This window comes from Triticum urartu, chromosome 4A (genome assembly GCF_056163025.1).
Source record: "Triticum urartu cultivar PI428250 chromosome 4A, HENAU_Tu73, whole genome shotgun sequence".
NCBI lineage: Eukaryota > Viridiplantae > Streptophyta > Magnoliopsida > Poales > Poaceae > Triticum > Triticum urartu.
This window is the reverse complement of record NC_141876.1, coordinates 558,656,921-558,679,005: the sequence shown is the minus strand read 5'-3', so window position 1 is coordinate 558,679,005 and position 22,085 is coordinate 558,656,921. Positions and strand designations below refer to the sequence as shown.

General features: G+C 49.7%; 3 protein-coding genes across 3 annotated transcripts; all 3 read right to left on the bottom strand.

Moving 5' to 3' along the window:
- Nucleotides 1-319: 319 nt before the first annotated feature.
- On the bottom strand, nt 320-4,527 carry LOC125552792 (uncharacterized). Its single transcript, XM_048716473.2, has 3 exons — nt 4,139-4,527; nt 3,688-4,035; nt 320-1,074 (listed from the first exon to the last, which is right to left on the bottom strand). The coding sequence occupies exons 1-3, from the start codon at nt 4,367-4,369 to the stop codon at nt 550-552; spliced, it is 1,104 nt and encodes a 367-aa protein (XP_048572430.1). The 5' UTR covers nt 4,370-4,527; the 3' UTR covers nt 320-549.
- Nucleotides 4,528-9,866: 5,339 nt separating this feature from the next.
- LOC125554193 (zinc knuckle (CCHC-type) family protein) lies at nt 9,867-12,997 on the bottom strand. Its single transcript, XM_048717787.2, has 5 exons — nt 12,569-12,997; nt 12,122-12,244; nt 11,037-11,136; nt 10,755-10,903; nt 9,867-10,485 (listed from the first exon to the last, which is right to left on the bottom strand). Exons 1-5 carry the CDS (start codon nt 12,929-12,931, stop codon nt 10,255-10,257), a joined length of 966 nt encoding a protein of 321 aa, XP_048573744.1. The 5' UTR covers nt 12,932-12,997; the 3' UTR covers nt 9,867-10,254.
- A 3,241-nt stretch (nt 12,998-16,238) lies between these two features.
- On the bottom strand, nt 16,239-20,448 carry LOC125552791 (amine oxidase [copper-containing] alpha 3, peroxisomal). Its single transcript, XM_048716472.2, has 4 exons — nt 19,519-20,448; nt 17,567-17,951; nt 17,385-17,498; nt 16,239-17,306 (listed from the first exon to the last, which is right to left on the bottom strand). Exons 1-4 carry the CDS (start codon nt 20,376-20,378, stop codon nt 16,548-16,550), a joined length of 2,118 nt encoding a protein of 705 aa, XP_048572429.1. The 5' UTR covers nt 20,379-20,448; the 3' UTR covers nt 16,239-16,547.
- Nucleotides 20,449-22,085: the final 1,637 nt, after the last annotated feature.

The following is a 22,085-nucleotide window of genomic DNA, read 5'->3' as shown; positions in this document are numbered from 1 at the left end:
GTGGCCGCTCCGCTGATCTCATTGGAACTCACCTACTGTTGATGTAATGATCTTATCGCACGACTTCTCATGCAGATCGGCGACCAAGGCAGGCCGGAAGGGACCAAGCGTAGGTCAGTACGTACAAAGGTTCAGACAAATGCAGCTCACATGCAAGGTTCAGACAAATTCCAAGAAGGCAGCAGTACATTAACAAGGTAGAATAAGAGAACCAAACAAAGCTGTTTCCTAGATGCATGGAGACACGTACCCTGAATCTTTCTTACAGATTTCAGCAAGAACAACACAGGATTCTTGTACAACGGGTGCAGGGTCTATGTGAATCAAGGAGTTCATCTAAAGAAGGTTTGAGTTTTTACAAACTGTGAGTTTTTCTTTCTTTGTAGGTAAAAACCCAGGGTACACATATGTATGTACACGCGCTTGCATTTTCTCCGTGCCACAATCACAGACAATAATCGACACACCGACGAAACTAAACAAAACACTACTGGACTACTACGTGTTACACTTACACCACTCTGCTGAGCCTGCGTACGATCGAGTGGTTTACTTGCCGCCGCCGGCGGCCATGGCGTCGTAGAAGCGGCTCCGCCGGACCTCCTCCGGCGGGATGAAGGCGTCGGGGCCGAGCCCCGGCACGTCGAACGCCACGTCGTCGATGGTCCACGACTCCTCCATCCGCGTCACCACCCGCGCGGCGCGCACGCCGACGCCGAACCGGGCGAGGTGCGCCGTGGACCGCCCCGCGTGCGCCACGGTGACACCGCCGTCGACGGCGCGGTAGTCGGCGAGCGTGGACGCGATGGTGGTCTCCCAGTACATGGCGGCGGCGCCGGGGGACTGGATGCGGGTGAGCTGCGAGTCCTCCAGGCGCGCCAGGAGGCCGCTCCGCTGGCTGAAGAACCCCGTGAGGCCGTGCCGGATCACCTCCGCCGTGCCGTCGCTCCAGCTCGACAGCGTGGACGGCCCCACGTCGAGGCGCAGCACGAAGCAGTCCTCCCCGTCGACCTGCTTCTCGCCGGCGTGCTCCGCCGTCGAGAAGATGGACGCGATCATCACCGGGTCCAGGCCCTGCATGTGCATGGACAAGATCGACATTCAATTCGAAACCACATCATAGTTCTTTCTTCAGTCACACCAACAACGACTTCGGCGAACAGTGTAACTCTGCAAGTCTTCTGAACATTGGAACCGATGTGATTTTCAAAGAATTACCACACTGAAAACTGAGAACTGCTGCTCTGCAGTCTGCTTCTAGGTCTACATGTGGACACTAGACTAGTGACAGAAATGGGATGTCAGTGAACCTGATCAGATAATAACTCTGCTTGGCAAGTGGACATATGGATAGCATGTCAGTGCCTGGCGCTTTTGGACCATCAGTTTATGGCCAAGTACAGAGCCTCTCACGTGGATTTCTACTATTCTTACGCCATTTACTCCAACCGGTGAAAAATTACTCAGCTACTCCTAATACACACACGTTAGATCAAAGTACTCACATCCTATGAGAATATTCTAGAGGGGCTGGCAGTCTGGTAGCAAACGAGTACTCCCTCCATTCCATAATGTACTGCTTCCTCTATCTCCGTGCTTCAACTTTGACCATAAATTTAACTATCAAGACCGATTGCGGCGGGAGCAAAAATTATATCAGTGAATTCGTATTTGAAAGAAGTTTTCAATTATATAATTTTTTCTCCCGCCGTAGTTGGTCTCGTTGGTTAAATTTATGGTCAAAGTTGGACCTCCGGAAGCGCGGGCGCACTATATTTTGGAATTGAGGGAATATATAATCTGTGTTGTGTCACCATCTGGCTTAGGTAAGAACATGCCACTAGTGCATACATGGTTTATTGTCATGGAGCAGAGGAAGCTGCTGATATAGAAATGCAGCACCCCTAAATTAAACACAATTGAGGTACAATCTTTGCTCCACTATGAACAGCTAACAGCTTCCATATATATTGTGCGCATCGTCCGTACGCTTTCTTCAAGTAGGCCACACTTGTGGTATTTCCTATCTTCTACACAAAGGAACTTGCTGAAACTTTCTCTAGTCTTCAAGTACACAAGGAAACTTGCTGAAACTTTCTCTGGTCTTGAAGTGACATTGCAGAGGCAACAAGTGCACAATAATTAATCAGCAGTACGTACTCCTCCTCATCCGGAGAAAGTACTTGTTTTCTAGACCGAAACTGGCCCAATTACTCAACTGGGTCGTCCTAGTTAGTCAGCTAAGTACATCGTCATGTCGAGCTAGCAGTTAGCCTAAGCGAACGACCTAACTAATTATATAAGTAATTGACGCCACATAGATCCAGCGAACAGTTCAAACAGGTAGACCTGCGCAGGCATGAGCTACTCTACAGAGTTAACTATAAATGTTCGGTAAGCATCAAGATTTCGGGGATCAGATCATGACTTCAGCGTCGAAATTTACTAGTGCTGCCTAGTTGCTAGCGTTGGTTGGGCTAGCTTTGCTCAGAATACCAACTGACGACCTACATCATTAAGATAGTATTACTCATTCAGTAAAAAAATTCACAAGATCTGTCGTTAAGGTTTGCTTCAGCAGATTACAACACAGTATGATCCGTGTCTGTGGGATGTATATCGGTCGATTCCAAGCTGTCGAACAGAGCACAAAGCCAGGATCCGTGGTTCGATTTGGGAGTTGCTAAGATAAGATAACTAATCCTAAAGAAAAGCAGCCAATCTGCGCAGCTCGATGAGCTCACACACATGCTGATCAAACATCTCCCAGTGGGCACTTTATCAAAGATGAGGGCAGATATTCCAGCCCCATGTGAGCAGAGGCAAGGCAGAATGAGTCAGGCTAATCTCACAAGCCTTGTATAGCCGCCAAGTCAAACAAGACGTGGATCTCTTCACAAAGGAAATGTGCTGCGAGTGGATGTGTGAGGCATGGAGCATCAATAATGGCGGCCATGAACAGTGAGGCAATGGCATGGCATGAGGCGCTGGTGTGCTACCAGCTCCGGATCCCAAGATAACAACTGTACTGTGCAGTGCGCATACGTTGGGGTAGTCGTAGTGAGTAGTATATCCATTGTCCAACCGCTTTTTAACAAAGATTCTTCCACTTGCTCCCGCCCTCCGGCCGATTACACGGTGGATCTTTCTCAATTTTAACTAATCGCTTTCAAAAAAAAATTAACTAATCGGTACTCGTACTAGCAGCACGTCCTGTGTGCCGGCCGGCCCTACTGCGTGCGCTGAGTGGCACAGGGAGCGCGCGCGCGCGCGCGCGGCGCACAGATGCAAAGCAAAGCGAAAAGATCATGCGCAAAAGCGGGCTGCAACGGGGAAAGAAAAGGTGGAAGACGCGTGGGGACGGCCTGTCATGGGCGAGCCGGGATGGCCGCAGAGCTAGTATAGTGGCAGTAAACACGACGGTGCATGGGAGGCATGCGGTGCCATGCCGTGGCATGGCCGGTGATGCGATGGTAAACTAAAGCGGTGCGGCAAAGGGTGGAAAGGTACTGTAGGGTGGAAAGACGGAGGAGGATGCGGTGGGCGTCACGACGGTTGATGCGCCGCGCCGGAAATGGCACCGCCAGCTCGCGCGCGGTGCGTGCGTGCACGGGAGCGTGGACTGTGGAGCGGTGGAGGCGGCGGCGGGTGGAGGTGAATGAATGAATGGATGGATGGGCGACTAACCTGGAGGGCGCGGCGGAGGGGGCGGGAGCCGCCGCGGGCCGCGTGCGCGCCGAGCCAGGGCGTGCGGCGCCAGGCGACGCGGCCGTCGCTGCCGGCGGCGACGCTGTGGCCGGCCACGGCCATCTCGACGAGCCACATGCCGGGCGCGAGCTGCCAGACCACGAAGCTCCCCTCGTGGCACCGCCCGGCGCTGCCGTTGGCGTGGCCGCCGCCCGCCCCGGCGGGCTCCTGCAGCATCGCCAGCCGCACCTTGCCCGCCGCGTACATGCTCTTGGCCGTCCCCTCCAGCTTCCCGCACCCCGTCGTCGCCCTGAACTGCTCGATTATGTACTGCGCCGACGACGCCACCTGCGCACCCAACAGCAGCAGCGTACATAAGCAAAGGCTCGCAAAACCAAAGGCGCGCGCGCGGGAGGCAAGGCAGGCATGGAAGGAGACATGCGTAGCGTACGTGTCGGGGGAGGCGCGGGAGGATGGGCACGGGGGAGAGGGGGCAGGCGAGGACGGAGAGGAGCACGCGGAGGTCGGCGGCGGGGCGGGCGTCGTCCCCGGCGGCGCCGCCGGACAGGATGCGCGCCCAGCGGTGCAGCGTGGCCTGCAGCCCCGACCGCCGCCGCGCCCCCGACTCGTCCTCGGCGCCCGGCTCCTCCGCCAGCGGCTCCAGCGCCACCCTCGCCCTCATCTCTCCTCCTCCCTCGCTCGACTCCAACTCCAAGAACGGACGAGCCAACGTGCTGCTCTCCCTGTCGCTTCTGTCGCTCCTGCCGTAGCTTAGCTTAGCCGAGCTTCTGTGTCAGGCCGCCGCCGCTGCCGCTGCGAGAGTTAATTTGTTGCTTGCGCGGCCTCGTCCGGTTATTATAATGCGGGCGGGCGGGCGGGGGAGCGAAAGCCGCTCGGCGAGTGCAACTTGCGACCTGCCCGCGCAGACAGCACGGCGCGAAACCTCTCTTTCCTGGTGATGGTTGGCGGCCACGGATGACGCGCCGGGCCCAGATGGCGGCGAGCCAGCTGAATCCCGTTGTGGAGTGCGGGGGAAGGGAGGGAGGGGGAGCGTTCAAGGGAGGCAAGACGGCGACGGCGACGGCGACCGGGGGCGGGCGACCGGACGGGGACCGAGTGGGGCTGGGGGAGCCGTCAAGGTCTCGATCGCTCGCCCGCTCGCCCGATCGGGCGACCGGGCTCCGATCGGACGGGCGGCCGTGCCGCACGGTCGCGCTTGCGTGCACCGCACCCGTCGGATATGGGCTCCCCTTCTGGGTTTGGAAACAGGGGGGTTCCCGCCTGTGTTGTTCGTTCGTTGCTTGCCGTGGTTCGTGTCGACTCATTTCATTCCAGTGGGCGTAGGCGCGTCGCCGATGGAGATCCGGGCAGGTCTCTGTCCGTGGCGTGACGGGCGGGTGAGCTGACGCGGACGACGGCGACGCCGCAACCCTCCTCCATCCGCCGGCGAGCGCCCCCCGCCCACGAGGCCTCGCCATCAGTACGAGACTTGAAGCCCAAGATCTCTCCCCGTCTCCATCTCTTTGTTCAGGTCGGCGCTCTCTTCTGCGTACGTGGACTCGTTCCGTCCAGCTGGATTGCAACGTGTAACGTAATGTACACACGACACGGCGGATCCGTCCACGTACGCAGAGTGTTTACCGACACGAAACTGATTCATGCACGATCCTTGTGGCCGATGCATGCACGACATGGAAATCCAGCGGTAGATGTCCCGATGCATGCACGCATGTCCGGCTGGATTTAGTTTATCGTGCATGAGTCGGTCTGAATTTGTCGTGTGTATAGCACGGCGACATCAAGAACCGATGCCGTGTACCGATTGCGTGCCCGTGTGCCACTGTACCGCATCGACGAGTCATGCATCGTTTCTCACTTTCTCTCCCTGCTCTGCTTTTGATTTTCCAATAATTCCTGAATTTCAGCAATGCGCCCGATATATAAATCGGTCTCGCACTTTATCTTCATCAATTGAAGGGTGGGCTCGGTTGCTGTCCGGGCAATCATCAGGGTCCAACCCTGACACTGAAATTAATAGTAGTGTCGATTTAAGCCCGCAGGTAGAGAAAAAGGACGAGTGATTTCCTTTCCTTTCACACCAGTCTGAAATTTTTGGAGTGAAGTATTAACGCAGGTTTGAAAAAGAAAAATGTAAGAATCCAATTCCAAACGACAATCGTTTTTAGGTGGCACTGAAGCGTCCGAGCGTGCGTCCAGTAACATCCAGACTTACCCTACAAGGGCGAGCCGTGACAGTGACAATGGCAGCGCCAGCTACGTGCATTGTGTACGAAGCAAGCCCAGTGCACGCACGCACGCACGCACGCAGTGGCACTTTCAGCTTCGACGTAGCTATCCGGGGCGCCATTGGCCGGCTCGATTTGGTCAAGATGGTTTCCACAGGTGACCAAATTGCAGCCAGTCGGCAACTTGGCGCAGTGGCGCTACCTAGGACGAGATGAGGGCATTACGCAATGATTTCAGCTGAGTTTGATCGCCATGGCATTGCCATGATAACGGAAATTGGAGGAGGGCGTGGCGTCCTTTTCGCCCAACTCGAGTGCTCTGCTCGGTTGGTCTGGGATAAGGGCGTTCCATCCGTGCATGTGCATGCATGCGCGTATTATGCTTCGATGCCATTATAAGAATGTAAAGTCCATTTTTTGGGGTGGATTTAAGAATGGCAAAGCTCGTGGCAATGATGAATGCAGCAGCATTGCCTTGCGCAGGTTCAGTTCTGGTGGTGGCTCCTGTTCTTAGAAAAAAAATAGGGAAACACTAGCAAGATGCCCGTGCATTGGACGGAACATCAAGATGCATTTTTTAGAAAACACTTGTTGTGATTCACCCATGCAGAAGTAATCTCATGTGTAAAAACTAATGATATCTCAAGAATTTTATCGGAAAAATGGTATCTCAAGAATTTCATCAAAAAAATGATATCTCTAGAAAGATGAGAGATAAGGTGAGGAGTGGGGCGTGGTGGTGACTGGTGGTCGGACTGGGCGGAGGCATGGGGATGGACGGCGCCGGCAGCGGCCACCATGCCAGATTGTTCAAGAGACTTCATTTTTTAATTGTTCAGCAATAAGATTGTGGGAGATAAGGATGAACGAGGCAAGGTCTTATCTATAAATGTGGAGAGAGATGCGGATTTTTTTTGTAAAATTGTCATAGTTTGCTTTCTATCCATCAGATATAAATCGGACAGTCTATATTACAAGATGGCAGGCATACCATCATCACCAACTCGGTTTTTTATATAGAAAAAAAACATGTTGGCCCCAAAAGTAGGATAGTTTGTTCTGCAGGGCTAATGTATTCGCAAAGGTTTTTCGTGGACACATGATTCCACACAAACCTGCATGCAAACCATCCAATTCTCATCAACATTCAGAGCTTCAGGTCTCATGTAAAGTAACTACTAGCGAACCCTGCGCGGCGGCACGCCGCGCCCGTTAATAGGGGGTAATGTAAGTATTGGAATATTGTGCGTGTACACTCTTTTCATCAGATGGCAACTAAAGGGAAACAACTGCATTGTAATCATCCCACAAGGCATTTTAAGAGAAAAGGTTTGCATTCATAACTATATTACAGATGGCATACAACTTAGATGGAAAGAAAACAATATTACATTCCGGAGAAGATTCTCTTATTGTAACTGAACATGGTGTACTGAAAGGTAACTAACATGACGGGGACTTGCACAGTGAAAAGACACACAAGATACCAGAGAAGTTCAAACGGGAATAGAGACGTGACCGGAGCTTGAAATCAAATCATCCTGATATATTGAAATGATAGAGCGCCTTTGCAAAGTGTTCTAGCCGTTCCATAGGTGGGCAGCTACCTGTGTAACTGATGATACGGACTTCGGTCAATGGGCGCTGTGGATGCATACGAAGGGGCACCACATCAGAAAAATCGTTGCATATGCGCGCCAGTATTTCTGCCTGTCTTAAACACTCAGCTTCCTAATATGATCATGACACTGTACTACTGTTTTGGCACCTGAAATCACAAAGCCCAATCACATATGCCCTGTTCCAAGTAGACAAAACACCCAAAACCGTGAACTCCTCCTACTTATATCATCATCAAAGAGCTTGCACACTCCACATAAATATTAGCTGCATGTTTTCGTAACTGGTGCTATTATAGCTCCCAGCATACTTTCTAAATATAGGGCGTCCTTGTATCAGCACATATCAATTACTTCTTACAAGGAATGATCTTGGTAACTGGCAGTATTAGGACAAAATAGTGCTAATAATGCAATTAAACTGCTTCTGATGATTAACGTGGAAGTTTTTGCTGATTCTTTATATATAATTATATGTGCAAATAGTCTGTTCATGCTATGAATCTACATAGATGATCTCAAAGCTTGGAAACATGAATTTTGACAGCAAGGTCTACTATGTGTGAACTTGTGGTATAATAATAACACTTACACTGCAGGTACTGAAATAACAAAATGTACACTTACATTTGCAGGTACTGAAATAACAGAATTTACATAAAAGTGTGCATTGACATCATAGAGCAGAATATAATTCCTGAAAGTAGTATGTATCAGATGGGGAGTGGATAGTAGGGAGGGGAGGGATAAAGCTGTGCACTGACATCAAGTTCTCAGTTTTTATTTACTGTTATTTGTCATGGAGTGCTTCATCATTGCAAGTTTTATGTATGTAATCGTCAACTCGCTGATTGTTGATATATAGCAAGATAATACATCTGCAGTATACTTCATCAAGATCATGGCAAGTTTATATGCCAAGTAATCTTCGTGGATGGGTCTGATTCCTCTTCATTATCGGAGCTTAATTAGTAGGCCTTGTTTGGTGGGAACAAATGTTTCTTTCCACATCACTTTTGCGTAGCAAACTATGCAAAATAAGCTCATTTTTCTAATGATGGGCTCTGAGGGATTATGTTAACAACTTCCTAGCTAGGGATTAAACTATTTGGCATCTAAGTGATGATGTTACTAAATCCTAAACCAAGTCCATGTCATCATCATCATCGCAAATACAAAAAAAGAATCGCATAGCATCTTCAAAATTTTACTCGTCAGTTTACTAATTTTCTTGTATCAACTATGTAGTACCATGCAAAATCGCTTCTAGCACACATGCATTAACAGATTCACACGTACATGGTATAATTCATTCACACAGATGCAAGAACAGAAGGAAAGCTGTAAAGGAAAAGGGACAGATCAGTGGCGCAAACTCCTGCACCAGCCGCAAGCGTTGTGCCAGGATGCGAGCAGCTCGCGTGCCTCCCTCAAGTTATCGCGCGCCATCCCTTCATGAATCGTTGAGAGACTCCTCCTCCGTCGTTTCGGGGTAGAAGATCGGAGATAGCACCGCCGCGCCTCGTGCCCTCATCCGCGTGCTGCTATGACCTGGCTGTCCTCGCGCCCTCGCCTAACCAAGGAAGGAAATGGCTCCGTCACCGCTACATGGAGAGAAGGGCAAAGAGCGAGGTCGCATGCGTGGCGTGGGAATTAAGAAAGCAGAACAATATTTCGCCAAGCTAATGATTTCCGTCGAGCAGCTGCAACTGCTCATCCGCAGCAGCCGAACTCGCCCGACCACAGCCAGCTCCTGCTCCACTCGGTCCCGCGCCGCTTAGCCGCGCTCAAGACCAACCGCTTCCTCTCCGTCTCGACGACGCAGAACCAGCAGCCCAACCCTCGCTGGCACCAAGGGGCACCATGGCATGCACGCGCACCAGGACGCCAGGAAGACCCGCCCTCGCCGCCAACGCGTCGTGCACGCTGGATGTCGGAGCAAAAGGAGTTGCGCACAAGATCCGAAAGCACTTCTGTCACTTCCTGGCGTGAGCCGCGGAGCGCACAGCAGTGACGCCGTTGTGTCTCCTCCTTGCTCATCGCCGGTGGCGAGACGTCCTTGAAGCTTGGGCTGCCCACAGCCTGGTGCACTTCCGCCACAGTCCCTCACCCTCGCGCGCACCCGCCTCCTCATTCATCTTCCTCCATGCACCTCCTCCTTCACAGGCGGACGCCTGCAAGGCGGTAAACGGAGTGAAAGCGAGAGACGATAGCCACGGAGAAGAGAAAGGAGAGCTTTTTATAGATGTGTATGGCGGTGGAGGATTCGACCACGATCATCGAGAGCGGAGTATCGAGAAGAAGAGATAAGGAAGAAGAAGGTAACGGTGGTAAGATGAACAAACCAAATAGTACGAGTAACATCTAAGTATGCATACATAAATTCCTGCTGCATGTCCCAGGGCTGCAATCAGGAGCCATAACAGATGCGTAAGGACACATGGGAAATTGCGAGCAAACAGCTAGTGCATGTTTGGCCAAAATCTCTTGTGTAGCTTGTCCACCGCCACCAGCACAGCAATATACTCCAACTCTTCTGGCAAACAGATTACCGACTTCCACACCGGCGGAAGTAAAATGTTTTCTGGGTTTTCCACCTCAACTTCAACGAACACCACCTTGGCCCTTGAAGGAAACACACCACCTATGCTTCTTACACAGTTTAACATCCAAGGCGGAGTGATTCAAAACCCTGAACGCTTTTAGGTAGTGGTTTCAGTAGTAGGCTGCGACTGGGATGCGCGAGCCCGAGCTGCTGCCGCTCTCTCCAGCGCCTTGAGCCTGTTAGCCTCCATGCGCGCCTTCTGCTCCTCCGTCAGCTCAACTTTGCTTGGCTTGCTCCCGCCACTCTCCTCTCCATCTTGATGCTTCTCTGCCTCTTTTGGAGCCACGGGTTGTTCAGCGCTTTCAACGCCAGATCTTATTACAGGTTCCTGTTGTGCCATCAACGAAACAATGCATCACTTTTTAATCCGCATAACACTCCTACTGGAGTAACTAGAGTACAGAGTCCTATAATGTCTAGGCATGGCTTCAGGATATTAACACTAGCAGCATCTGTTACTAACAGTTTTTGCTTTTGAAGAACCTTCTATTTTCATTTCATGGATGGGATGAATCACACGGAACTTACATATGTGTCCTTACTCCTTAGAGCTGACAACAGCCATGTCAAGTTAAACAAGGCAGAGTATTGACTTACATCGGCTGTCTTTTCATATATTTCATTTAGCAAATCCTCTTGCATGGGATCCACGTCATCACTTTCCATCGCAAATGGGTCCACATCCTCATGATTGTCCGTCGACGGAGGTTCTGTCCCCAGGATTGGGTCTTCTTGTGTGGTTCCATCTGCAACAGATAGTGAGCAATTTGCTGTTACTGGAATATAACAAATACAGGTTAGAGATACATGCAAGTACTTTCAATCTAGAATCATAAAGATTTGAGTATGTGCACTTTAAACAAAACAAAGAGGTCAGACCAGGTTCTCCCTCTGGTATGACTTCTTCCACTGGCGGTTGATGCAGTAGTGTAGGATCCCCCCCTCTGGCAACCCTTTCCTTCAATTCCGAAATGCATCTCTAAGATAAGGAAGGACAGTGTCAGTGAGGAATACATATGTCCAGGGAGAACAAGGTTGATTGACATGATGGGAGCAGCCAAAAACTAAAATACACAAGTAGTTATCTAGGCATATTAGACCACACAAATCAATTGAAATATGTGAAATAGCTCAAGGACAAGTTAAATCTACACATATTCCCCCTAAACATAATCTTGCTCCACATCAAGAATCAACAGATTGATGAGAAGGCATATTTTCTGAAGTGGCATGATGAGGAGCATAACAACTCTTTTTCCGGAAGTAGTGTTTACTTTTTCATGTTCGCTTAACAGATCTTTATGTCAATGTGCTGCAGGCCCTTGCCTTTTGCATTGCCTATCTTCACGAAAATATACTTCACCAAGTCATTATTGAGATTTAAGCAGCCAACATGCCTTAGTGAAGTAGCATAGTAAATTAGTTGTGGCGGCGACTTAACATAACCCTGAAGGGGCTAATCAAATCAGTTTAGTTGATCATGCTCTGAAGACTGCTCAATTTACATGTAACAGCATGGAAGGAAACCCCGAAAGGGAGAAATATCTCAAAGAGAAGATAATTCAACACATATTCCCCATAAACATAATCTTATGCCATGACAAGAACCAACAGACTGGTGAGAAGGCGTATTTTCTGAACAAGTGAATGGCAACGAGCATAACATCTCCTGTTTTCAGATGTATTGTTGTACTCTTTTATGTTCACTTAAAAGAATAACCTTGTGTTAATGTGTTGCTTTTCCATTGCCTATCGTCATAAAAATATTACTATACCGATTCATTATTGAGGAGATTTACAAAGACATCATGCCATAGTAAGATAGCATATGCTAGTGGTGGCAGCAACTTAACACTTCAGGAGCTAATCAAACCCTGAAAGGAAACCCTGTAACTGCTCTGAAGACTACTCAATTTACCTGTAACAACATGGAAGGAAACCCTGAAAGGGAGAAAGAAGCTTACCCTAACACGGCTACTGGCCCCAACTTTCTCAGCTTTGCGCACAAACTGATCGAAGGAGTAGTAAGGGATCAAGCGAGAGTGCCAGTCCGCGTAAAGCTTGATCAGATTGCCAAGGTCTTCCACCTGACAGTAAGACAGTAAGTCATTTAGGAGGCCAACGGAGATCCGAATAAGGACAGGTGTGCAGTGAGCAACATCATGCAACATTCTTTGTTCATGTGCAGCACACATAGGTTACAACTATCTATTCGAATGTTTTGACTTCTGATGGCACATATGCAGCAAATTACTGAAAGTGTATAATAAGGAATGAAAGCATCGGCATGTAGCAGATGTGACTTTGCATCTACAGTTTCTACACGGGGTTGATCATCTAATTGAACAGGATCTGCAGAGAAAGGAGGTATTCATTGTCCGCTGGGTGGAGTTGATCGGCGGCAGGCATACCTCGGATCCGGGCCGGGCGCGGGGCTTGAACGCCTTGGGGAAGTAGCGGAGGACGAAGCCCAGGCCGTCGTCGGAGAGGAGGAGGTCCGGTGTGAGCTTGGGCCGCGTCGTCCTCTCCTTCTTCTTCTTAGCACCATCCTGCGGTGCCTCCTCGACCTCAGCCGGAGCCGCCGCCGCAGCCGCCGCGGGTTTGGAGAACTGTCTCGGCTTGTAGGGGGCGAAGCGGGCGGCGCCGGCGCCGGCGGCGGGGTTGGGGTTGGGGTTGGGGTTGGTGGAGGAGGACGGCGGGGCGGAGGGGCAGTCCCGGGACCAGTGGCCGGGGCGGCCGCACTTGAAGCAGCCCGTCGGCGCCGACGCCGCCATGGGATGGAGGGAGGGAGATGGATCTCAGGATTTGGGAATCGGAGATGGGGAGAACAATTTTGTTGCTTCCTTTTGGCGGGAACGACAAGGTGGGTTGGCGCCATCCATTTTCCCTCTGTTCCTGTTTCTGGGCTCCAGTGGATATTGCTTATGGGCCATCATTTCCCACTGTTATTGCCTATGGGCCGTACCGTGCCACGATCCGGATTATTGCACACTTCCAGTTCGGCTCATTCGTGTCGCTCGTTTAGGAAAAAAAATGGTTCCCCACAGAGAAAAGGGAAAAAACTGGATCTTTGGTTGTTTTTAGTTTTGAAATAGTTGAGAACATAACAAAGATTTTTTAAAATCTTCGTGATTTTATAAAGTCCATAAATTCGAAAAATATATTCATGAATTCAAAATCACTAAGCCGAAAAAGTTCGCAAAGTTGAAATATGTCTGTGAATATGAAAAGGTCAAATAAATTTTATGAATTTGAATAAAGGTCACGAATTCAAAAAAAGCTCTGAAGTCCAATAAAGTTCCCAAAAAATCATGATATCAAAGAAGTTTATGAATTAAAAAACACGAATATGAAAGAGTTTGCAAAGTCAAGAAAGGTTCGTGAGAATTCAGAAAAATTCTTCAAGTTGAAAAGATTTCTGCGAATTCACAAAATTGATAAAGTAAAAAACACAAATTTGAAAATGTTCAACAGTTTAAAAAATCACAAAGTTAAAAAAATATGAATATGTAAAAATTACGATTTTCAGGAAAGATCATGAATTTGAAGAACAAGTTCATGAAATGTAAAATAAAAACTGAAAGGAAAAGAAAAAAAGGAAGAAGGAGAAAAATAAAAAAAATCAACCAGAAGCTTCATAAAACCGGCTAGAACGTTCCCAAAACCTTCCACGATAAACAAGTCACAATAGGTAGTATGTCCCCTAAATGGGTCGGCCCATTACTAAGACTTTCGAGGGTGTGTGCTCGCCATGTACCGATAGCCCTCTAACCAATGCCTTAAACGTTGAACAGGGTTCAACTACCTTGTCTTGTTTGACTACAAAAGTTTTATCTTGTCTTGAAATAAGAAAACATGAAAGAGGTTCTTGGTAAAAACAATCTGGGAGAAAACCAACCAACATTATCATGATCCTATTGTTTTTGGATTTTACTACAAATAGAAGGTCACATATTATAACATGGCAAGTCGAATTCCAGATGGCAAATTACGTTGTTGCGAGGATGGCAATTTAGTATAGCAAGCATGGCGAATCCTTGCCATCTTTTTTTCCCAGGAAATGATAGGCTTGGCAATAGAAATTGCCATCCCCATGTGAACACAATTTGTTGTGAAAACGTTTAATTTGTCATGCTTAAAAACATGACATTGGATTTTTAGCATTCCCATATTTTTGCAGTGAGTAAAAAAACATACGGTCAACTATCGTCACATTGTGGAAACAAATCCTTGACAAACTTTATGACAAAATCACAACAATATGCCATCTTGATTAAAACGGATGGTTAAATCTTTTATCTTTTATGTCGAAAAGCTAGCCCCCACTAACTATTTTCGAGCACGTGCAACTATGTCACCTCATCACCTAATAATAAGCTTTAGAAATTGTTTGTATGTGTCATTGATAGACAGTTTTCTTCTCACACACTTTAACGGGCTTTTCTCAAGCTCCCTATCGGTTGCACATATGATGTAATCAAACAATTGTTGCAGTCAATTCCCTCAGCTATGTACATATTTTGTTATTATTTGTTTTACAATTTCCTTTTTCTTTCTTCTTAAAAGGTACTCCCTCCGTAAAGAAATATAAGAGTGTTCAGATCAAGGGATCTGAACGCTCTTATATTTCTTTATGGAGGGAGTAATATAATGTTAGTAATTCATTCTTTCTTAGAACACTTTTTTGTTATTTATTTATTTTTCTTCATTTACTTTTAATTGTTAGCCTTGTGAATTACAAGGCATCGGTTCAGTTTCTGTTATGTTTCACACCAATAAGTATCTGGCAGGCTCCTTTTTTTCGTGGTTGTAAAAGGTCGGGTTTTTGTTTTATTTTAATATATACATACTTGTTCATTGATGCTCAAGTATAGACACAAGTACTTTACAAATATGTGGGCAAATTATACAAAATGCGAAAATACACTATTATATGTTTATTCTTTGCATATTGAAAAAGTGCAAATTTAGTGCAAAATTATGTGCAAGTTATTTTTATGTTTTTTTCATTTACTTTTTTTCTTAAAGGGTAATACCAATGCCAGCAATTCACCCTTTCTTATAAAACCTCATTATTTTGATTGTCTTTAGTTTTTCTTGCAATTTTATTTCTTCTTTAAGGGTAATACAAAGACGCATTTTATGTGTAAATTATGTGAAAAAAAATATTTTTATAAAATCATTTTCTTTCTTCTTAAGGAGTAATACGATCCCGCTAATTCACATTTTTTTGTCTTGTGTCTTACTAGGTATCAGGTCAGTTATGTTATGTTTCAAACCAAGCACGAGTATGTGGTAGATCTTTTGTTTTATGGCTGCGCAGGTCCTATTGCTCCTGTAAAAAAATCGACTGAGACAAAATTTGGAGCAAGTTGATTTTGATTTTGCTGCACGTTCGTCTATTCTTTGGACAGGGCAAAACCGGACTCACCACAAGTACTAGAATTTCATGCTGACCGATGACCGATCCTTTTTCTCTTTTGGTTATCGGGGTAACCGGTTTTGTATTGTCCTTTGCTGTTGCCTCAGCCCAAGACCTATCGGGTTAACTGGTTTCTATTTGTGCTTAATTTTGTGTTACAAACTTAAAATGGAATTTATATGCCTCAGCCCAAGACCTACCTTTTTAGGCCCTGTTCAGAACTTTCCCGCTCCGTTGAGTTGGGGAGCTGGGTTTTGGCTGCTTGGTCAAATTAAGCTAAAGTTTGATCCGCTCCAGGAGCGGAGTTAATGGAGCCGAGAGAAATCGAACGCAGCCTTAGTATTCTTTAGTCAAGTGAATTTTTTTTTAGTTTCGGATGATTTTCTCGTCTGGTTTGAAGGCGCCCGGCTACAAAGGATTGTATCCATGGTGATTCAAGTACACATAAAAATCACGGAGCTCTCGTTGATCTACGCAAAGAAGTAGCTGGCCCGGCCCTATGCATGAATATCAAGGTCCAATGCACAACCTTTGTTACAGCTGGATGATGAAGTCTTCTAAAAAAATCTAGATGTTGAAGTGAGCAGCTAGTATGTGGTTTATAATGAAATCTCTATAAAAACTTGTATTTAAGAACAGAGGGAGGAGGAACAATCGAGTAAGGGACTGACTGAATTTTATCAATAATACTAAACGCACACGATCATTCATACAAAGCTTTACAGGAAAACGACGTGGCCTCATCTAATTGTAATTAAATCTCTGTCAATCACAACCCCTCAGCCTGTAAACCCCCTGTAAAATGTCCGTACGTCTAGCATTGCTCGATTTTTTGTGGCAACTGACCCAAATGGAAAAATCAGTTAACTTGCACCTAGCCTGTCCTTTTTTTTTGCTGGTCTGTTGTGGGTTCCAGAGCTTTGGGAATTCAATTTGTCCTATGATGCCAATCGGGATCGCACGGCGTATCATCTGGAATCACCGGTGCACGAGCAGTTCACGAGAGGCGGCTGGTCAAGCCCGGGCGGTCTCGTGGTGAGCAACGGGTTCCTCTCGAAGAAGTTGGCCGGCCGGAGCTCGAACCCGCCGCTCACCGTCGGCATGACCGGGAAGTCGTCCTGGTAGGGTATGTGGTGGATGCCCACCGTGTACCACAGCACGATGTCCTCGTTCCGCACCCCCCTGTCCCTCTTGCTCCAGGTGGCCAGGCCGTCGTCGCCGGTGCTCTGGTCGGCGTACAGCCCGGGCGCCCACTTCTCCGCCTTGCTGTACGGCGTCACCCGCACCTGCTTCTTGCAGTAGCTGGCGCGCCTCTGCGGGAAGTCGTCGTCGTCCAGCACCGACGCCGCCGTCGCGCCGCCCGGGACGACCCGGTACCCGACCTCGTTGCCCATCCGGGTCCGCTTGTTGGGGTTGACGACCAGCAGGTCGGCCGGCGCGGCGTTCACGTCCACCTGCGCGTCCGCCTCGGTCTCGGCCACCTCCCGGCGCACCGTCCAGTAGCTCCTCCTCGGCGTGCCGCCCTCGTTGCGCTTGGTGGCGATGGTGTTCTTGACGAAGGAGTTGTTGGTGCCGTCCACGTCGAGGTCCAGGTGGTACGTGACGTAGTGGTCGTGGTAGACGGCGAGCGTGTTCTCCGCCACCAGCGTGCCGTGCGCGTCCTCCGTGATCTGGTCCGCGTGCGTGTAGGCCGTCCCCTTCACCTCCAGCAGGCCGGTCAGAGACACCTGCAACGCAGCGGCGCATTGCATCGATCAAATTTGATTGCCTCTGTTCTTCGATTGATGATCATATAATATTCATACCGTGAATTTGATGGAGCCGCTGGTCTTGAACTCCCAGTCCAAAATGTAATCGTAGTTCCCACACGACACCACCATCCTCACAACCAAGCTCACGTCAGGCCGGACCTCCGTGATCTGCATCAGAGGATCGGTCATATGACTCGTATTCATGCACGTCAATAGAGCATGGGCCGATTGGTTACCAGTCGGTCGGGGAAGCCGGCCTCGGTGTGGCGCCACGCGACGTCGCCGGCGTACCGCTCGAAGACGCAGATCATGTTCTTGTTCTCGACGGGCTTGCCGTCCTGCCCGGCGTAGTAGCCGTCCAGGTAGGCGGCGTTGGCCGGGCAGTCGGCGCCGGGCTGGAGAGGGAAGGCCCAGAGCCCCAGGCCGTACTCGCCGGCGTCCAGGAACGTGCGGTAGTACCACTCCTCCACCGGGTCCATGTACGGCACGAAGACCTCCGACACGAACCCGCGGTAGAGCACCCGCCGCCGCGCGCCGGCCTCGGCGTCGTGGATGGAGGCGAGTGAGATGACCGTGCCGGCGCGCACGTCAAAGCCCACGTGGAACTCCCAGTTGGCCCACCTGTGGTCGTAGCACGCTAGACCGATGAGTGTTTTTTTTAATATAATATAAGGTCTGATCGTCGTGTCATCATTTTTTATATGGTAAAGTACTGTGAAATTTTCGATGTAGCTCATATACATGCCAAGTAAATTTCAAAACTTCGCATAAAAAACAGTGGATAATTCCCCAGAGAAAGGCCGATAGGTTTTGCCACGGCATGAGAAAAGAGAAAAGAGATTCCCGCAAAAAAAAAGAGAAAAGAGAGAGGGCGATCCGACTACAAGCATCACCGGGGTTCCCTCACCCCCGTCGGTTGCTCCGGTGGTGAGAGGAAGGAGAATCCCAGGATCTTGTCTCGCGTCAGCATGATAGTCTAGTTTTTCTTCAATTAGGATCTTTGGTTATCCATGGCTTTCTCTAGATTTTCGTTGAGGTAAATACACTATGAGTGTCTAAATTTACGTTCAATGGTCAGTTTGATATATAAAGTTATAAAATACATGAAACGCGTGCTTGAACTTGCATAAACTTGCAAATACGGTGTCTCCTCCATATGTGGCCAAATGTGGTGTATGCGCTGTTTGCGTGGCACGTCAACGTGGCATTGACTTACCGTGAGTGGGTGGGAGCAAGGAGAGGGGGTGCTGGGCGTGATGGAATTTTGCAGCAAACCCCCTCACTTTTGTAACTCTTATTTCTAATGTATCATCGTGTTAATGTGAGTGTGTCTATTTCGATGTATAACTCTTAAACTTCTGAGTCGATTATTGATAAATATCAATCCCAGCCAGACAATGAGACAAGCCGTTCAAATGTACTCATAGGTGGGTAGCGTGTCACGAGTCAGGACTGGTGATTAGTGGAAGCCGTGATCTTTATCCACTGTATTCTACTCACTCGGTTTCTAAATATTTGTTTTTAAAAAAAAATTAAATGAACCATCACATATGAATATATATAGATATACTTCCTTCATTTCAAAATATAGTGCGTCCGCGCTTTCCGAGGTCGAACTTTGATCATATATTTAACGAATGGGACCGACTGCGGCAGGAGAAAAAATTACGTAATTAAAACTTTTTTCGAATACGCATTCACTGATATAACTTTTGCTCCCGCCGCAATCGGTCATGGTAGTTAAATTTACGGTCAAAGTTGAAGCACGGAGATAAAGAAAGCATTACATTGTGGAATGGAGGGAGTATTTTAAAGTGTAGATTTACTTATTTTGCTTTGTATGTAGTTATTTGTCAAAATCTCTAAAAAGACAAATTTTTAGAAATGGAGGGAGTACTATCCGTCGTTGTCATCGTGGCCTCGTGCACATCGTGTGCGTGTTTTGCCCCAATGTTGATATTTTTCAGATTCGAACCAGCAACGAATCGTTTTGCAGTGACCAGAGCAACAGAAAATGTCAGACTCTGTCCTCAAAAAAGAAAGAAAGAAAAGAAAATGTCACACTCGCGCAAGTTGCTGTCCCCTGTCCACATGCTAAATTTAAAGCCCGCGGCGACATTTTGATATCGATTTTGGTACAGTATACCACGTGCGTGCAGTAAAAAAAACGAGGTAGTACGAGAGTTACCTGACGAAGTGGCCGTCGATGTCGAAGCCCCTGCCCTCCGGCTGCACCACCGTGCCGGGCGCCGGCGCGCGGCCGGCGTAGGGCGGCCCGGCCTTGCCGGTCCGGTAGTCCGTCCCCTCGGCCTTGGGCACCGGGAGCAGCACCCTGTCCCTGTACCCGACGATGGCCATCCGGTCGAGGTCCACCACGAGCGTGACGCCCTCCAGCGGCCGCGCGTAGAAGTTGGCCGTCGCCCCGGCCACGAAGCACAGCAGCTTCACCACCCTCCGCTCCTCCGCCGGGGGGTCACCCCCGAACCACCCGACGGGGAACACGGCGCAGAGGACGTCGGCCATGTCCACGCCGCGGCGGCGCACGGACTCGACGAACGGCGGGTGCGCGGGCGGCAGCGCCACCGCCGCGAACTGCTCGTCCAGCGTGAGCGTCGGGAAGCCGGCCCCGCGGTGGACGGCGTGCGCGAGCACGGACGGCGCGGCGGCGTCGGTGACATCGACGCGGAGCTCGTGGGACTGCCCGCCGGCGCGCGCGATGACGAAGGCGCGGCGCGGCAGGGCGGCGCGGGAGGAGGAGGCGGAGTTGCCGTAGGCGTAGGACAGGACGTCGGGCTTGTCGGGCTCGTCGAGGCCGACGTAGTGGAAGGTGAGCGGGCGGGCCGGGACCAGCGGCGAGGCGAGCACGGCGTCGCGCACGGCGGTGAGCTCCGCGGGGGAGAGGGGGTCGAACGGGTGCGGATGATGGGTGGACGCCGCGGCGGCGGCGAGGATGGAGACGGCGGACAGGAGGAGCGGGAGCATTGCGTGGAGCGGCGCCCGGGCGGCCGGCTCGGCGCGAGCTGAGGTTTGGATGAAGGGGAGGATCATCGATCCAGGGGAAGGAACGCTCCGTCGCTGTGCTGCTGAGTCGGAAGTGAACAGCAATGTCGACCGCGTGGCAAAACGTGGTTATTAGCACTTGAGCAACACAAGGTGGCTGTATCGCTGACAGGTGGGCGGTGCTGGATAAGGTGTGTCGGATGAGATTTTTCTTTCATTTCATTTCAAAATAAAAATAAAAAAGCGGGAACGGCCTCTGCATTTGATGTCCTTGGCTATATGTCACCGTCGGATCAGATATATGTCCCGTTTTTCGCCACTGACCGCCGAAGCGTGACAGACTTGCAGGCCAACGCGCCTGTCTCCGTCCCGCGGCTGGCTCACACGGCATGGGCATTAGGCCAACTCCACCGCGCGACCTTAAACGGACGTTCGTTTTGTTCGGTTTTTGTTTTTTTGGGTAGAGATTTAGAGTTGTGTCCGGACCTGTTCTGGGATGCGGTGGCCGTGCACCCAGCGCGCGGTCACATCCTTCTGCCCCATCCTGTCCGTCAGGGCCAAAAAATGCCCAAATTTATATCAAAACTAGTTTCGAACCCAAATTTTTGTCTGAAAATTAAAATTGTTTTACAACCCAATTGAAATTGTCTTTAATAAAATAGTTTTACAACCAAATCGAAATTGTCTTGACTGAACATAAAATGGACAAATACATCTATTGGTTGCTAATGTGATCTCACACGTGCTCAACCAAGTCATTTTGAAGATTCACATGAGTGTGCCAATCTGTTCAAATGTGGCCGGGTCTTAGTGCAGGGGCTCAATATTTTCACCTTGATAATCAAATCCTTGGTCGAAGATACTCTCATCACGCTCGTCCTCGACGATCATGTTGTGCATGATCACACAAGCAGTCATCACCTCCCAAGCACGGCCAGGGACTTACCCCTGTACCGAGGAAGCTGCCGTTGAATATGGTCGTGAACGACCAGTCCAGCCACCACAAGATCGTCATCATCCGACAATGAATCGTCCGATGAACAAAGGAAGTGATGGAAGAAAAACTCGTCTCCACTATCCATACCTTTGTTGGCAAAAAGTCGAACACCTTGCGGTCGTGGTGGCGAAGAGGCCGTGATGATCACCTCGACGCAGCAGGGGTGGTTGCCGGCCGGCTACTGGCCGCTCTGGAGCTCTCGTCGGAATCTGCCTCGGCCGTCGTGGTACGTCGCCGGCAGTCGTGTCCCCTCTGCCACCAGCAAGGACGGCGACGGCCAAACCTCCTCCGATCGACGACCAAAACTACGGCGGAAGCGCGGGCGTGGTGGCGGCCATGTCGAGACGTGGTTTGGTATGGACGGCGGGGGGGCTGCGCGGTGAGGAGGCGGCCGGAGAATAGCGGCGGCGCCGGCGGGGGGGCAGGGCGGGGAGAGAGGGTGAAGCGTTGGGAGCGGAGGGACTGCTAGTGTTCCCGACAGGTGGGCCACGGGGGGGGACAAGGGCGTGCGTCGAGACCGTCCGCGCGCGTCCGTTTCATCCCAAACCGAGCACAAGTTTGGGCCGGGGATGGGTTGAAAGCGGACGGAATCTGGACATTTGTCCGTTTGAGGCCGTGCGTTGGCCGTCTCGTTTGTCCCTTTTACCCCAAACGAACGGGGGCGGACATGATAGGGTCGCGCAGTGGAGTTAGCCTTAGACAGTGCTAAAAACGTGCTGCCGGCGCCTGCACGAAGTGGCCCACGCATCGACCAGGCA

Coding starts and splice junctions, on each gene's coding strand:
- LOC125552791 (XM_048716472.2), bottom strand. CDS start 20,378: ATGATCCTCCCCTTCATCCAAACCTCAGCTCGCGCCGAGCCGGCCGCC. Junction 17,499..17,566: donor CCGGCTTCCCCGACCGACTG/GTAACCAATCGG, acceptor CCTCTGATGCAG/ATCACGGAGGTCCGGCCTGA. Junction 17,307..17,384: donor GCGGCTCCATCAAATTCACG/GTATGAATATTA, acceptor GCTGCGTTGCAG/GTGTCTCTGACCGGCCTGCT.
- LOC125554193 (XM_048717787.2), bottom strand. CDS start 12,931: ATGGCGGCGTCGGCGCCGACGGGCTGCTTCAAGTGCGGCCGCCCCGGC. Junction 10,904..11,036: donor CATACCAGAGGGAGAACCTG/GTCTGACCTCTT, acceptor TATCTGTTGCAG/ATGGAACCACACAAGAAGAC. Junction 10,486..10,754: donor TATATGAAAAGACAGCCGAT/GTAAGTCAATAC, acceptor ATGGCACAACAG/GAACCTGTAATAAGATCTGG.
- LOC125552792 (XM_048716473.2), bottom strand. CDS start 4,369: ATGAGGGCGAGGGTGGCGCTGGAGCCGCTGGCGGAGGAGCCGGGCGCC. Junction 4,036..4,138: donor TCCCGCGCCTCCCCCGACAC/GTACGCTACGCA, acceptor TTGGGTGCGCAG/GTGGCGTCGTCGGCGCAGTA. Junction 1,075..3,687: donor CCCTCCGCCGCGCCCTCCAG/GTTAGTCGCCCA, acceptor ATGCACATGCAG/GGCCTGGACCCGGTGATGAT.